General features: G+C 46.2%; 1 protein-coding gene across 2 annotated transcripts in view; it reads left to right on the top strand.

Annotated features, from left to right (window-relative positions):
* Nucleotides 1-12208, top strand: part of LOC121171373 (protein HEG homolog 1-like) — a 47693-nt gene extending 35485 nt beyond the window's left edge. For both annotated transcript variants that reach the window (XM_041003083.1, XM_041003084.1), the window contains 3 exons: nucleotides 1489-1576; nucleotides 4742-4916; nucleotides 10446-12208. In XM_041003083.1, coding sequence (XP_040859017.1) covers nucleotides 1489-1576; nucleotides 4742-4916; nucleotides 10446-10595 — 413 coding nt within the window. In that variant the 3' untranslated portion in view covers nucleotides 10596-12208. The remainder of the gene's footprint in view (nucleotides 1-1488; nucleotides 1577-4741; nucleotides 4917-10445) is intronic.
* The last annotated feature ends 4748 nt before the right edge of the window (nucleotides 12209-16956 follow it).

Below are 16956 nucleotides of genomic sequence, written 5' to 3'. Positions count from 1 at the left end.
AGAGAGGAAGATCTTCCATCTAATGTGACCCCAAGTGACCGCAACGGCCTGAGCTGAGCCAATCCGAAGCCAGGAACTCTTCCAGGTTGCCCGCATGGGTACAGGGTCCCTGGGCTTTGGGCCGTCCTCCATTGCTTTCCCAGGCCACAGCAGGGAGCTGGATGGAAAGTGGGGGCTACTGGGACACGATACCAGCACCCATGTGGGATCCTGGCGTGTGCAAGGTGAAGACATTAGCCACTAGACTATCATGCCAGGCCCCTTTTAGTATTACTTATAACATGTGCTTGCTTATCTCATTGCTACTAACTCAATTCAGAGTGAATTCACTGAGGGGCCTTCTCAGTCTCAGGCATGGTTGATGAAGTGATTCTTGGACTGTGGACTGAACTGACCAGTCATGTTTTTATAAATCTGGGAAGTCAGGATGGGTGTTGTATTACATCAGGTTAAGTCACTGCCTGGAATGGCTGCATCCGTGTCAGAGTGGTGGTTCAAATCCTGGCCTCGTCACATCCTGGTCCAGCTCCCTGCTAATTCACCTGGGAGGTGGTGGGTGGTGGCCCGGCTACCTGCCGCCCACATGGGATAGAATTCCTGGTTCCTGGCTTCATCCCAACCCCAGGGTTATCAAGTGTGAACCTAAACTGAGTTAAGCATTTTTATATCTGTTCTCACCATCAAATAAAAGAAGTTTAACAATTAACACTAAAGGGCAGGAAGTGACCAAGAAAAGATTCTGTGTTCTTTTTATTATTAATAACTTATTTTTATCGGAAAGGAAGATTTTTAGAAAAAATAGAGAAAGAAAGAATGATCTTCCATCCTCTGGTTCACTCCCTAAATGGCCTCAATGGCTGGAGTTGAGCCAATCCGAAGCCAGGAGCCAGGAGCTTCTTCCAGGACCTCTTCCAGGTCTCCCACGCAGGTGCAGGATTCCAAGGCTTTGGGCCGTCCTTGACTGCTCTCCCAGGCCTCAGCAGGGAGCTGGATGGAAGGTGGGACAGCCAGGACATGCACCAGTGCTCATATGGGATCCCAGTACTTACAAGGCGAGGATTTAGACACTGAACCATTGCCCAATATTGTGCTTTTATCAATGCTTTTTTAATGTCAACTTTCCTGAGGCATGATTTACACATGGGCACCCATCCTAAGTGTGGGGGGGGTTGGAAAGAACCTAAATCTTAGATCATAGAGTAGCCTTTAAATTGGAACAAATAAAGCTTCCTAAAAACTCATTATTCACCTTTCTTTTTTTTTGCCATGAATTGGTGAAAGTGTCATTGGGGGCTGATGACACTCCTAGTTGTGGCTGAAACCTTCTAAACCCTTCTCATGCAGAGAACATGTAGCGCTGGCTGTCAGGGGGCCCTTGGCAGAGCCCAGGAAGTGGAAAGCAAGGTTGCAGGGCAGCCGGGCTGGCGGGGAGAGCATTCTTTGCCATTCGTCCGTATTTTCCTTATTTTGTTTGTTTACCGTGTTCAGCCTATCAGCTCATCACCGTGGTCATCGCAGCAGCAGGAGGAGGGTTGCTGCTTATTCTGGGCATTGCACTGATCGTTACCTGTTGCAGGTGAGTGGTGAGAGTTCAAAATCCTCCTTCTGATTCTTTGTGCCTTGCAAGTATTTGTTTTTACTTTTCTCAAGAATATTGGAGATGGGTTATAGTGTGAAACTAGGATGTGTAACTAAACTGTTTTTTAAGAAAGGAAAAAAAGAAAGGGAAAGTTTTTGATAGTTGACCCCTAAGAGGGAGCAGATGGAACTTTTTTTTTAAGAGAAAAATCCAAAAAGCACAGCCACAAAAGGAAAAAAAAAGAAAGATTTAACTCCACCAATATAATATAACAAGCATTTGTGCTCCAAAGGTGAAAAAACAATCCCAGCATGGGTTAACACAAGTGCATGTCATCTTCAGGGCCTTCAGAAACTTCCTGGCCATTAAAACTGTATTTGTTTTAGAGAGTACTCTGTTGGCTCATTGCTCAAATAGCCAGGCCACAGCCAGGGGTTGGGAACTCAACCCGGTCTCCTGCGTGGATGATGGGGACATGGCTAGTTGAGCCTTGCCAGCTGCCTTCAGGAGTGCACCATAGCAGGCAGTGGGATGGGAAGTGGAGCCAGGACTCAGAGCCAGGCACGCTCACAGGGGATGTGGACTTCCCAGGCAGCATCGTAACCACAGCCGCAAACACCTGTCTATTTTCTTTTGAATCTCTTTTTTTCATGAACTTCTAAAGATACTTTCAGGGATATGTATTTAGAGTATAAAAAAGAACACTTTCCACTCAGTAATAAAAATACAGCACAGTTTAAAAATAAGGATTTGAATAGCCATTCCTCCAGAGAAGATAGGCACATGACCAGTAAGCACACACAAGGCTACTCAACATCATTAGTCTTGAGCAGATAACAAATGAAATCTGCCAGGAGACACCACTGTGTAGCCACTAGAATAGCCATCTAAAGAACAAAGCAAACCAACAAAAACAGTGAGGATGTAGAGAAAGCACCCATATCCACTGCTGAAAGAAACATTAAGTGGTCCCATAAAATGGTACATTCGCGTTGAAAAAATTAAATATAGCACTTTCACTCTTAGCTGTAAGCCCAAGAGAAATAAAAACACTCACATGAATGTTCATAGCAGCATTCATAATAGCTAGAAGGTCAACAACAGCTGCCATGTCCACCAATTGACAAGTGACTAAACAAGACAGGATGTATTCATATAAAGGAGTATTTTACAGGAGGGAATGAAGCACTGATAGGATAAATGGAGTGAGCTAGTCACAAAGGGCCACCTGTCATGTGACCACATGATGCGAATTTTCTAAATCAGGCAAATCTAAATAGAGGTAACTACTAAGTGCCTTAGTACTTGGCCCAGGGCTGTGATGGTAGGGTGAGTGGACAGGAGAGACCTAAGGAGTGATGGCTAAGCCATCTGAGGATTCTTTTGAGCTATTTTTTTTGAAGATTTATGTATTTTATTGGAAAATCAGATATACAGTGAGGAGGAGAGACAGAGAAGAAGATCTTCCATCCAATGATTCACTCCCCAAGTGACTGCAATGGCCAGAGCTGAGCTGATCCAAAGCCAGGAGCCAGGAACTTCTTCTGGGTCTCCCATGCAGATGCAGCGTCCCAAGGCTTTGGGCCATCCTTGACTGCTTTCCCAGGCCACAAGCTGGGAGCTAGATGGGAAATAGGGCTGCTGGGATTAGAGCCAGCACCCATTTTGAATCCCTGCGCATGCAAGGTGAGTATTTTAGCCACTAGGGTACTGCACCAGGCCCTTTTGAGCTATTCTAAAATGGGTTGTGATAATGGTCGTAAAATTTTAAACTGCTAAGAACCAATAAATGGGTGAATTGTATCTCACTAAAACTACACACCTATAAAGATATAGTCTAGAGTGAAGCAAGAGAAGGAAGGAATTGACCTCCTTCTTGGTGATTAACTCTTCAAATAAGGAAAGTTATGACCTTTGATTTAGGAGAATAATAAATGGTTGGAATAATTTAGATATAACAGGTAGAGGAAGTCTAGCATGTTACCACTTCTACCATAGACATGAGCCTATTTCAAGTTATTCTCTGTCTCCAGTAAGGCCCGGCTGCCCGTTTGGGAATGCCAACCTTTGTTAGCATTCCATCAGATCATCAGAAACAAACAATGCAAGTAGAAATTGTGTGAGACTAGGTAGAGTTATCCAGAGGGGACAAAATGTGAGTGTCCGGGCAGCTACAAGCCTCAGATTAGCTATGCACTCATGTGGTACAGCCACTCCAGCAAGGAGCCTGGGGTGATTGGTTCCTGAGACGGGAAGGTAGTCATGAGCCAGTAAGTCTTGGTTGAGGACTGGGAGTCACACAGTAACAGGTCTGATTAGAGTTTGTACCAAGGGCCAACATCTCTACCACGTGCAGGACAGTTCATTTCATGACCCTTGAGTCACTTGGTGCCTTCCTCAGGTGAGTGACATAGAAGGAAACATCTTCAGATTGTCTTACTCGGGGTAAATCTAATTTAAAATGCATGATCATAGACTCACTTTCCAACCATTGCTAGGAGTGAACTGTCTGACCCACTATGTGAGAATGTGTGTCGATCTGTAAGTAGGTGGTTTGATTTGGGAGGGGGATTGGCAAGCAAACCACCCCTCATTATGATTTGTAAAGTAGCTTCATGTAACAAAAAGAGCACCGTCTGGGAAGGTAGGAGGCCTGAATTCTAGTCCCAGCTTTACCAATAACAAAGGGCAACCAGAGGACAAGTCGGATCTCTCTACTGAGCCCTAGGACCCTAGAACTCCCGAGTCAGTCGGGGGAGCCCCATGAGCCTTCTGTGTCCTGGTGCTTGGGAAGTCGAGAGGTGGAAGGAGGGCAGTCGGGAGCTGTCGGACTGCCATTCTGGCTCCAGTGCTCTTTGAACTTGTCACCACCCCAAGACACTGTGAACTCTGTCCTCCAAGCGCTTACGTCGCTCCCTTGCAGCTGTCTCTGTCCTGCTCCTGATAATCTGGTCCTGTGACTTTTTTTTTTTTTTGGCATCTTTTAAAAAATCGTTGCGTGCAAATAATAAAAATCATGGCAATAATTGCACAACTGCAAAGAAATATAGTGATAGCTTTCAGTCTAATTTAATGGTATAGTAATACTAGATGCTTTCACGGATACCATTTATGTACAGAGCTTATTCACAGTACTTTCTGAATGTTTTTTTCATCCCACAGAAAGAACAAAAATGACATCAGCAAGCTCATCTTCAAGAGCGGGGATTTCCAAATGTCCCCGTATGCCGAGTACCCCAAGAACCCTCGCTCACAAGAGTGGGGTCGAGAAGCTATTGAAATGCATGAAAACGGAAGTACCAAAAACCTCCTGCAGATGACGGATGTATACTACTCGGTATGTATTCCCAGGCCCACGGCCACCCTGGGCTTGGGTTCTCGGGAAAAGTAGTTCCATTGTGCCGAGGCAGAGAGCACTGCAGGTGGCTGGGAGTGAGAGAGGATGGTGACAGATGCCTCTTATTTCTATCATTCATATTATTTACTTACCTTCTGTTTGTAAGGTATTTATTGATCTTGGTACTGAATTAGGAGGTTATATTTCCATATACTGCTTCAGTGGGATTTAGTACTTTCTTATTACCCAACTTGTTTCTAAGGTATAACAAAGGAAACGAATAGAGGGAGAAAAGATTCCTGACCATTTAGCCCCTTATCCTTGACCTGGTATGGTGAAGTAGTTAAAACTAGAAAAAGGTACAGAGTTCGGCATCATCTTTGACAGGTACATCTCAGAGGCCCAGAGGGCAATGCCCTTGGTGAGCGTGTAATCGTTTGCCCTGTATTGCCCTGGTCTGCAGCACGTGGAAAACAGAAGGCCTTGAAGCCTTGCTGCTTCTGTTGCACATTGAATATGACTCATATCCTGCTCCTGTGCACTGCCGATTCAGTTCACATTCCATCGGGTCTACCTTAAAACAGACACACATGGGGATATCTAAGCTGATAAATAAATAGGGATCAGGTGACTTCTTATGCTCTGGGGAGCTGATTGAGATTCAGCAATAAGTATAAACCTTGCCCCGTGGAGCCTTAATGATCCTAGACAATCTTGTTACGGGAACTACAGTCCCCCTGGTTGCTATGGGAATCAGCCAGGAGGATTTAGACTTTGGATGGGAGGGGTGGTTTGGGACATGCTAAGGAAGCTGCTTGCTTCAATAGACCTTTAAAAAAAAAACTGAACCTGGAGAGCAAGAAGAAATAAGGAGGAAGGTAAACAGACGCAAGTACAAGCTTAGCTTTAGGATTTGTGCAATAATATTTCTACACAGGACCTTGCATTTTTATTTCCCTCAGTTGGTTGGAAGTCTTCTCTGTTTACCCAGCTGAAGACACGTCTGTCAGGGTCTACCCACACACTCAGATCCTTTTCTTGGTATTCCTCAGCCACAGTGGGACAAAATAACCAGCAACAAGCAGGCCGAGACATTGTAGGACCGAGTTTTATTGTGTCTTTCCATGGCATGGGCTTCCCTCATGTCAGAAGGCTGGAAGTGCAGCATCCACTATAGTTCCCACCAGAAAGCATTTGTCCCAGTATTCCTGTGAGCACCTCGCTATCGCTTGTTATTTATTCCAGGAAAGACTGGGGACTTACTTGTTTTTGCTGTTTGTTGCAGACCACATAGCTGATTCATGACCCATTAAGCTGTTATTTGATCAGATACCTGAGAATCCCCAGGGCCCCCCCAAGCTTTGTGCCCATAACTGCACCTCAAGCTGGGGATCTTTGGAATCCTGTATGGCGTGTGTCCCTTCTCTTCTGCTAAGGGTCAAAGAGAATTTAAAACCAGTAGTGTGCCACAGAGAAAGATAACTTAAACAGCGGTGAGGTAAATATTAGTAGAAAGAACTGGAAACATGCCCGAGTAGAGTTGTTCAGCCCTAGCCTACCATTCCACAAATGAGAACCAGAAAACCAAATAAGAAGAGCTGCATGTTGAAGTGAGCAGTACTAGAACTCGGAACCAGAGAGACAGGAAAGCTGGAACACACAGGGACCTGAGAGGGTAGCGCAGAGTGGAGGAAAGGGCACCAGAGACCCCCACAGACTCATCGCCATGGCAACCCTAGTGACAGCAGAATTCCACAGACCCCACAGGCTTGGAGCCCACTCATGGGAGTTACCTGGAGTCTGCATCATAGCTTTGCTTCAGAGAAGTTTGTGGCATTGTCTGCCTCGAGTTTCCAGAGCCATGCTCCCAGCCCAACATCAACTGAGGGCACGCCCTGCAGGCTGAACACCCCCTGGAGCCACAGCCAGCGCACAGGTGGCTCTGAGCGTTTTGGAAGCTGACAGTGTGCATGCCACGGTTAATGCTCCTAGAAGCCGTCAGCTGCTACCAGCGCTGAGGACAGGCACTGTAAGCCACATACTGCCTGTAACTCTTACATTGTTTTTATGTCCGCTCCGCAACCACCATGGTCACCCCGGGGCTTATACTTCAGCTGCGTTCAACACACAGATGCTGCACACCCCACCATCCCTGCCGAGGAAGGATCCACCACTTGTTGCTGGGGCCATCACTCCTGTTGCTAGAACAGCCACTCAGGGGGCACCCCACAGGCACTGTTGTCAGTTCTCCATCTGCCTGGGCCACTGAAGTCCCACTTCTTCCACGTGGCTCCCAGAGTCAGAAGAGCAATTAGGATTCCACCTCCACATGTACTAGTAGTACCTAAAGCCACTGTAGCCCACCAAGCCAACCTCTGCAAACAAATATTCAAAAGAAAACCGTTACTACAAAAGCTATCTATGAAAGTGTGGGAGAGAGATCTAACCCACATGATGCGCAAATCTCAACGTACAACCACAGGAAATATAGAAAATAAGATAATGTGATGTCTCCAGAGGAATTGAGTGATTCCAGCATTAAACCTCAAAGAGAAGGAAATTGGCAGCATGCTTCCTAAAGAACTCATAAAGAGTGATTACAGTTTTAACAAAATGAGGAAGATAGCACAGGGTGTGAGTGAGGATTTCAACAGAGATGGAGATCTTGTAAAGGAAACAAGTCTCAGACACGGGAAAACTCAGGAAGTCTAATTGGAAACACACCTGAAGGCCTCAAAGACAAGACTAGGTGAAGCAGAGGAAAGAACATCTGGACTTGGAGACAAGTTCTAAGAAATATCTAGTTAGACACAACACACACTTAAAAAATATTTAAAAAGAAGACAACTTCTAGAATCTTTGGGGCACCATTAGGCAAATATTCAAACATTGTGTTGGTTCCTGAAGGCAAAGTAAAAGAAGAAAGGCATAGAAAACCTAGACAAAGAAGTGTTAGCCAAAGGGCCTGGCACAATAGTCTAGTGGCTAAATTCTCATCTTGTATGTGCCGGAATTCCATGTAGGCACTGGTTCATGTCTTACTGGCTCCAGTTTCCATCCAGCTCTCTGCTTGTGGCCTGGGAAAGCAGTCAAGGATGGCCCAAAGCCTTGGGACCCTGCACCCATGTGGGAGACCCGGAAGAGCTCCTGGCTCCTAGCCTCAGATCAGCACAGCACAGCACCAGCTGTTGCGGTCACTTTGGGAGTGAACCAGCAGATGGAAGATCTTCCTCTCTGTCTCTCCTCCTCACTACATATCTTACTTTGCAATAAAAATAAATAAATCTTAAAAAGAAAAAAAGTTAACAAAAACATCAGAGTTAAACATGCTGTAGGCCAAATGGCCCCACAAGGCACTCATAGGCCAGGTCATCCAGAAGCTGCAGGATACACAACCTTTTCATCAGTACATGAGCATTGTCCAGGTTAGGCCACAGAACAAATCTCAGCTAAACCAGGAAGTAAATCAAAATTGGGTCACGTATCTGTTCTGACTGCAGTGGAATAAAACTGGAAATAACAGGAGAAGAAACCATGCATTGTATGAATATGTGATGCCATAGTTTAAGCTATGGCTTGTGTAGACATTTAAATTGCAAAATCATGAGTTAATGTTACCGGGAGAAAGGAAGCCAGTCCACTCACAGTGTCTAGGCGGGCCTGTGATCTCAGAAGATGGGGCGCCACCGAGAACAAAGAATAGGACCCAAGTCAGACCCACCCTCCCCTAGCTTCCTGTGACTCCTGGGGATCCTCCTCCAGTCCTCCATCGCCACCATCCACCCTCATCAGACGGCCAGCCAGTGGGACTGTAACTCTCCAGGTCATGGGCCAAAGTAAACTTTTCTCCTTTCTAAGCAGTTCCAGGATGGTAACGACAAGGTGAATGGTATACACGAAGAAATGGAACATGCTGTCAAATTGTGGGTCATAGAAAAAAACCAAAGGGTAAATTTTAACATTTGTGAAACAAAAGTGGAAACAGTGTACACAAATTAATGAGATAGAGCAAAAGTAGTACCAACCATTACATTTATAGCAATAAGCATCTAGTTTGAAGAAAATTGAAAGATCTCAGATAAACAATCTAACAATGTAGCTCAAGGATCTAGAAAACCAAGGATGAACAAAACACAACATTAGCAGAAAGGAGGAAAGAGAAGGAGAAAGAAGGGAAAAAAGAAATGAAATATTTTTAATACAACAGATTATTACAATGAAGAATTCATTTTTTGAAATGCTAAACAAAATCCCTTAAAACTTGGACTACACTATTTAAGAAAAAATTGAGAAAACTCAAATCAATAAAATCTGTAATGACAAAGGAAATATTATAGCTGATACCATGGAACTATAATAGTAAGAACAACTTACACCTACAAGTGTAAAACCTTGAAGAATAAGTTTCTGAATATGTATAAGCTGCCAGTATTGAACCATGAAGATATGGGGAATCCAAGCAGATCAATAATCAATTATGCAATCAAATCAATAATGAAAAAAATCTAACAAAGAAACGCCCAGGTGTCCTGAATTCTGCCAGACTTTTCAGGAAGAGCTAACATCAGTTCCTCTCAGACTCGTGCAGAGCACTGAGTGGGGGACCTCTCCTGAACTCCTGCAAGGCCAGCATGACCCCATGCCAGAGCCAGCCAAGGACGCCACAAAAAAATAAAAATAAATAAAACTATAGAGCAACCTCCCAGAGAAATTCCCAGATATTCCGCTGAAATTCGCAGAGATGCTAGATTTTGAACCTAGCTACACATTAGTCAGTCATCATAGTCATGTGAATTTTAAAAGTGTTCAGCACTTATAGATCAATAGTCACATCACAAATTGGAGATTAAAAAAACATGATCATCTCAGTAGATGCAGGGAAAATAATTTAATAAAATCCCCAAAATGATTAAGTATATGTGATAAACTCACAGCCAGTATTATACTGAATCGGGAAAAGTTAAATTTCCTCCAAGATCTGAAACAAGACAAAGATATCTCTTCTCACTGCTCTTACTCGATCTGGTATTGTAAGTTTTAGTTAGAAGAATTAGGTGAAAGAGAGAAATAAAAGGTATACAAATAGGAAGGGAGGGGAAGGAAGTCAAATTGTTGCTCTTTGCAAATGATGTGCTTTTATATAGAGAGGATCTCGAAAGCCTCCCCCAAGAGACCATTAGAACTGGTCAGGATTCAAACTCAACACACAGAAATCAGCATTTTTACATGGCAGTAATGAGCTTGTTGATAAAGAACTCGCAAGACCATTCCCATTCATAATAATCACAAAAATTAAAATACCTTCAAATAAACTTAAGAATGTGAGAGATCTCTACAGTGAAAGTTATGAACCAGCAGGGAAAGCAATTGAAGAAGACAAAAAATGGAAAGAGACATACCTGCTCTCCTTTTCATAATAGCTTCCATCTTAAGTTTATTCAAACATAGCATTCTCTTACAAAAAAGAAAATGAATGATTTTAAACCCAAGACTAATCGGTGGTCTTTTCCTTTTCTCTTTGGCAACCAGCCCACAAGTGTAAGGAATCCTGAACTTGAACGAAATGGACTCTACCCTGCCTACACTGGATTGCCCGGATCACGGCATTCGTGCATATTCCCTGGACAGTACAACCCATCTTTCATCAGCGATGAGAGCAGAAGAAGAGACTACTTTTAAATCCAAGAGAGAGGGGGGGACTCACTGCTCTGAGCCACCTGCCTGGGACCTCAAGGGGCTCAGGAGCAAGCGTCCCATGTTGGCTGCTCCCAGGACTTACTGGGACCACCCAGGAGGGGCAAGCAGAGTGACAAGTGTGAGGGATGTGAGCGCAGTAGGAGAAACTGCAGGCTGCTCATCCGGCACCTGTGCTGTTACTGTGAACATGGACGTGGGCCGGTGCCAGGAGAGTCTGAGGGACTGCGGCGGGGCACTGGTGCCAGAGGTGACCGTCGGCCAAGGCAGCCCAGTAGGTTTCATTGTCAGGACCCAGGTTTTCGTTTAGTGTGCACTTTAGTAAACTGGGCAGGGAGGTTTCCTTTCCGTCAAGACTGTTTCGGAAAGAAGAACTTTGGCTTCCTTTCCTGAGGCTCCATAGGTTGTGATTTGGTGGTGATTTGCAGCCGGACGCTGAGCTCTTGGTTGTTCCCTAGCCTGGTGCCCGTGTGCAGAACAACAGGTGCAGATGGACACGCCACTGAGGGCTGACGTCACCGCGCTGGGCCAGAGTACTTCGGTGTCTCGCCACCATCTTGAGCTGCAGCATCTAAGCCAGCCCCCAGATAAGGAATTGAAATCTGTGAGGCACAGCCCACAACTCCCACTTGGTTTTTCAGTTAAGGTGACACATTTATCTTGGATGTGCGTTTTCTCCAACAGCCTTTACAGTTCCATCTCGACCGTTTTCAAATACGTGGAGCTCATGGCAAAGCAGCATTTGGTTTTAAGTTTGAGGCATCTAGCTGTCCCATGATGAGCGTCAGCAGGCAGGGCAGGGGCTAGGGACTGGTCCTGCAGGCATGGGGAGGAACCTTTTTGTTCCTGAGAGCGTGACCTGGGGGCCTAGGGCTCTGCCCACGCTGAAGCCAATGGTTCTATGAATGTAAGAGAAATGGGAAGGTGGATGCAGGTGGTGTCCTCGCTGGTATTTACCACTGGAGGGAAAGTAGCTGAATGTGATAGTCTTTGCAGCTGAGTGTGGTTAAAAGGGATGGGCCGAGTTCAGTTTCCGGCGACTTTGGCTTCTACTTTGGGAAGTTGTGGATTGCTGAGGCAGAATAAGGAGCCAGAGTAGAGCCACAGGTAAGTGTGCAGACCTGTTAGTGTGATGTCTTTGTGTTTTTAACCTCGTCCACAAACTCTGTGTGAGCTTTCAACCACTCGAGGCTATTTATTCATTGAAATAACTTACTTTCTCTCACCCAGCCATTTTCTCACTATATGCCACTGTGTAGTACTGAGCATTGGAGACCTAGAGACTTCTGGCCAGTGAGGGACATGGGAGCTCGCCTTTGGCAAGGAAAGCCCACACATCTCACTTAATGCTTGTGTGGTGGGTCCTGCAAGGGAGGCCCGTCCTGTGGAGGTATGTCCCTGTGCTTGCTGTTGTAACATTGTGGTTGTGGATAAAGTGACCTGAACACACAGGCCAAAGAGGCCCATTTCTGAAAATGGTGTAGCCACTGAAACAGTGCCTGGGTTGGGGAACCGGAGAATGTTGGGGGGACTTCTTCACAACCTCCACAATCCCCGTCCCAGTGGTTTTCAGCATGAACTACTGTGTTCCCTGGCCTCCCAGAGCACCTTCACCTGCTAGAGCAGCAATGCCGAGCAGGTGCAGTGCATCTTAGTAATTACCTTGTACTTGGGAGCTAAATGCAACATGAGTTTTATTTTTGTCAGGAGGTGCTACCTTGAAATTTCAAAGCATCGCCTTTTTGGCATCTTGGGTCTTCCGCCTCTGTGCCTCGTGGGCGCACACCTAACTGGAGTGCCCCCAGCCCCTGACCTCCACTCACCTGAGCCAACACACTCGGCAGCCTTACTTCCTAACCCTTTACACCGCAGCATCCCCGCTGGTGCCCAGGACCCACAGCGACATGAAGCGGCCGAAGGAGCTGTTGGTAGGCACACACTTCTGCCTCATGCTACCAGCACGGCTGGCACATCATCTCCTATTTCCACTCAGAAGTGTGAAGTTTCAAAGTGTTGTGTCCCAAAAGCATTCTTAGGAAGAATCTCAAGGTCCAGAAAAGTGAGTTCAAGAATGTCGCCTATCCCCCCACACACGTGTTTGCGAGTCATGTTGCTGTGGAGAGGGTTAAAAGTCTTTGGTTTTGTGCCCATTTTACTGTTGGGGGGAGCACCCTGCCAGGCGGCGTTCCCACAGCATATGGCTCCTGGGAGGCGTGTTGGGAAGAGTGGGAAGGCATGAAAAGAGCATAGCTGGTCTCAAGTGCTTGCTGGCAGGTGGCGGAGGAGGCCTGACACTGTCATGATTCTGCTGAGGCCAAGGAGAAACAGCAAGACGGTGAGGGCCCGGAGGTGGGAGAGAGGGCAGAAGCATGTGCCCATGGACTCAGCTCGCAGGTGTGTGCCATTAGGAATGCTTGGTTCATGTGAACAAAAAACGTCGCAACTGTGGGGGAAAGGTGGGAGGAAGTGGGACGCAGCACTGCCTGTGGGATGCTTCGGTTGCTGTGGGGAAGAGCTGGGTCACGTGGAACCTGTACACCCCCAGGACATAGTAGAGCTCATCTGTTGGGACAGAGAGCCAACCCCAGCCTGTGGCTTTGTGTGAGCAACAGGGTCTTCCAGCATCGCTCCCTCCAGCTCCAGGCACTGGGGTCTGTTTCTTTAGGGAGATAGGTTAACATCTTGCTCCTGTTGCTGAGGAATTCACTGTCACAGCGCCCTCATGAGGTCAGCACAAGCATGTCCATTCTGCAGACATTGAAAGCTTCAGAGAATACACAGCTTGCCCTTTGCAGGCAGGCCTTGGACCCCTGTCTGCCTGCCTCACTCTCCCACTGCACGATCTAATGGCCTAGTTTACATGTCAAAGAAGGCAAGAGAGAATGTGCTTAAATAATAAGCTATTTGGTTTTAGTTTTAAATGAACCTTAATATGATTAAGCAGTAGCCAACCTAATAGCAGAAAGCATGAAAAAATGTTGAATACGTTTGGAAAATATCCCTCTGGGGTGGCTTTTACATCTGTTTCTTGGATACCTGTTGTACTCATTAGGCAAGTAGTGGTTAGCTTGTGCTCAGCAGGAAGCGATGGCACATGGCTTTGGCTGCAGCAGGTGCAAGGTGAAGACCTGGGTGTTTAATCAGCTCAGCCAGACTTAGCACATCCACGTGGAGGCAGTTTTGCTGGATTCCCATTGTAAAGCCGTGACTCCCCTGTGGTAGAAGCTGTTTTGATGAACCATAGTTTAAGTAGAATGTCTCATGTGCTGAGAGAGCCTCCTCTCCAGAGGACAACTGTCTTAGGAGCATCTAAGTCATTCTGAGCCACGCAACGGCTGACTGGATGGTGCACCTAGCTGATGGCATTTCAGGCTAACAACTCATGTACAACTATTGTGTTCCTGAAGGGTTTGGGCCAAAGGAGAGGACAGCAGCATCTTTGTGGGCTCCAAGGCTGGCTGCCCGTGAAGTGTGTGAGTGAGGGTGGTGATCCAGATGTGAGTGTTCCCGAGAGCACATGTCCCAGTCCTCCCCAACCCAACAGCTCTCTTGTGCCTCCTTGAGCCATCCTGTCCTCTGAGGATGTGCCCAGCTGTCCTGCAACTCTTGAACTTGGCTTGTCAAGTAGAGCTGTACAATCCAGGTGTCCATAGCCAAGTTTAGCTTCACGCTCCCAGGGTAGGGCCTTGACTCAGAGCTCTGGATACACACTTTGGTTTGGACATGAGAGCACTTCCATGGAGAGAGGACAGATTCTAAGGTCAGTTCCTCGGTGTTTTGTATTTAAAAAGTTGCCATTAATATCTGAGGCAGTTTTTGTGTGTGAAAGGTTTAGTGGGAAATAAAGAGGACATCTGATTTCCTACATATTAATGAGGCATCACTCTGTAGTTCTCCCGTGATTTAGGACACAGATATGGTTCTGTAGCTTGCCTTGGAATCTGTGTTCTGCATTTTCTCCCATCTCCAGAGAAGGAAACCGATTAATGGAATGGGAACATTAAAGCATTAGATGCTGGTTAATTTATTGTACTGAAATGTCTTCCATGGTCTCACACCTCATTTTCTCTGCTGTAAACTGCTCACAAAGAAAAAAAAAAAAAAACCTGTGAAACCAAAGGGAGCCAGGTTCCAGACTGGTTCTGCCCACTGGTCCTTTTCAAAGAGGACATGTTGAAGTACTTGTGTAGTTCTGCTCTCGTCTGTCTGTGTTGTTTGTTTTTGAATGCATCCGGGGCACTTCAGTGTGCAGGGCTTGTGTCAGGCCAGTGAGGGGTGGCCGGGATGGGATGGACTAGACTTCCTGGGAAACTGTCCTGGATCCCTTCTCTTCCTGTATTACTTTGGGCTGTTCTAAAGAAGAAAATGTTTCATCGCCAGTTGCTGGGAGTTTGATTTCTGTGTTGCTGGATTTACGGTTAAGTGAAGTGTGATGTTGGAACTTGAGCTTTTTGAGTGTTCACGTTGTCCTGAATTTCTCTTGGTAAACCCTTAAACCCTAGTCCTCCCTGGTTGATTGTGTTAAATCCATTACGAGAATGTTATTTAAAGTTGTGTTATCATTGCAACCTCCACTAATTATTCAGTACTGTAGTAGCAAAGTATTATTTGTAAGAATTTGGTTATTTTTATATTTGTATCCACTATAAGTCTGGCGTTCTAGTCAGTAAAATAATGCAATAAAACTAATATCATTTTCATTGTTTTTCTCTGAAGAAACAAACCAGCCCAGAGAACAACAAAGCATTTTTCCCCCTTGATGGCATCACCCCCTGCCTGGCACTTGGTGGGGGCAGAGGGACGGGACTGAGTGGTTGAATCCTTAATGCCAGCAGTGAGGGAGTAACACTTTTGATGGTGGGTGCATGAGTGGACAAATGGACAGACAAGCGGATGCGGCTAGGTGACAAGAGCTGACTGTAATAGAATGCTTTCACTGCTTTTCTTTCTATGGGGGAGCAAAAGGGGCTGTGCATGACCTGGTGACTGTCTCCCAGCGCTATTCCATGCCAAGACTTCACATCTTAGAGGAGAGATGGAAGTGCAGCCAGGTGCCTGGATGCTGGTGGTGACAATCTGTAGAGCTGGGGCTACGGCAGTGCTTTGACACTCGGGCAGCCAGGGATTGCGGCTGCCTTGCTGAGTGCTCTCCCGTTAATTGCTTTCTTGGATGCCCTTCATGGTGAGATTAATGTGCTTCTCATCTACTTCGCCTGCCCCCCGTCCCTCCCCGCAACTCTCCCAGCAGCATGGGACGTGAAGGTGACCTCAGGACTGCGGCCATGAAGCAGTTTCTGGGTGGAGATGACCGGGAAGCACCTTCCAAACCCAGCTCCTCTCTCCCAGCTTTATCACCCCCTTGCCCCAATAGCAGTACCCCCAGGATTAAAACAGGAACTCCGCCTCATCACCTTTGTTCCTGCCCAGTTTGGGTAGACATTGTAATCCACAGTACTTTCAGACTTTCACTCTCCTTGGGAAGGTTTTTTGCTTTGTTTTTAATTGTGCATACTTAAGGAACACAGCATGATGGTTTCAGAAACATAATGGTTACTGCAATCAGACCAACATACCCATCATTCTCATATCATTACCCTTTTGTCTGTGACATGTGATAACACCTGGACTCTGGTCTCAGCTACTCTTTCAGTGTCTAATGAAGTTCTGCTAGCTGCACACCCACACTGTACACAACCTGCAGTGACATGGAATGGGTGAATGCTCTTCACTGCTCCCCGCTGCCTTTCGCTTCCACCATTCTGTGGTGTGAACTCCTCTCACAGATACTGTAAGATCTTGATCACTCAGCTGTTGACCAACTCTTCGGTTGCTCCCCTAACGTGGCCTTATCAAGAATGCTATGCCCTAGTCATGGTTTTGAACCTCAAATGGGAGGCCCTTCTGGTGTGTGGTGTGCTGGGCTGAACCTTTTTTGCTGTGTAGGTCTCCCACCTGCAATGCTGAGTCTCCAGCCCAGGGCTTGATTTTGCTAACAAGTAAAAATCTCAAAGGTATTTTGAGACTCTTGGACACAGGACATTGGCGATGAGCTGTGAGCCATTTTCCAGTTGTATGGGAGGTGACCGGGGACAGTGTACACAGCCTATAGATAGCAGGGTCCTCCCCACCATACACATATTATGGGTATGGAACCACTACTGTGGCTTTCCAATCCCAGAGCCAGAATGCACAGCAAGCAGGAACTACAGGCCAGAGAGCGCTGAGACACCAGAGATGAAGGCATGAGTGTTGATGGAACCTGTACACCGTGTTCAGAATGAACAGTTTCTAGCACCCTCCACTGGTACCCACAGGTACAAGATGCCCTCCAGCCTTGCTTCCCACA

Source organism: Ochotona curzoniae, unplaced genomic scaffold (assembly GCF_017591425.1).
Source record: "Ochotona curzoniae isolate NIBS_2020 unplaced genomic scaffold, NIBS_Ocur_1.0 scaffold_2587, whole genome shotgun sequence".
Classification (NCBI taxonomy): domain Eukaryota; kingdom Metazoa; phylum Chordata; class Mammalia; order Lagomorpha; family Ochotonidae; genus Ochotona; species Ochotona curzoniae.
The sequence above is the reverse complement of the archived record's forward strand: the minus strand, read 5'-3'. Positions and strand labels throughout refer to the sequence as shown.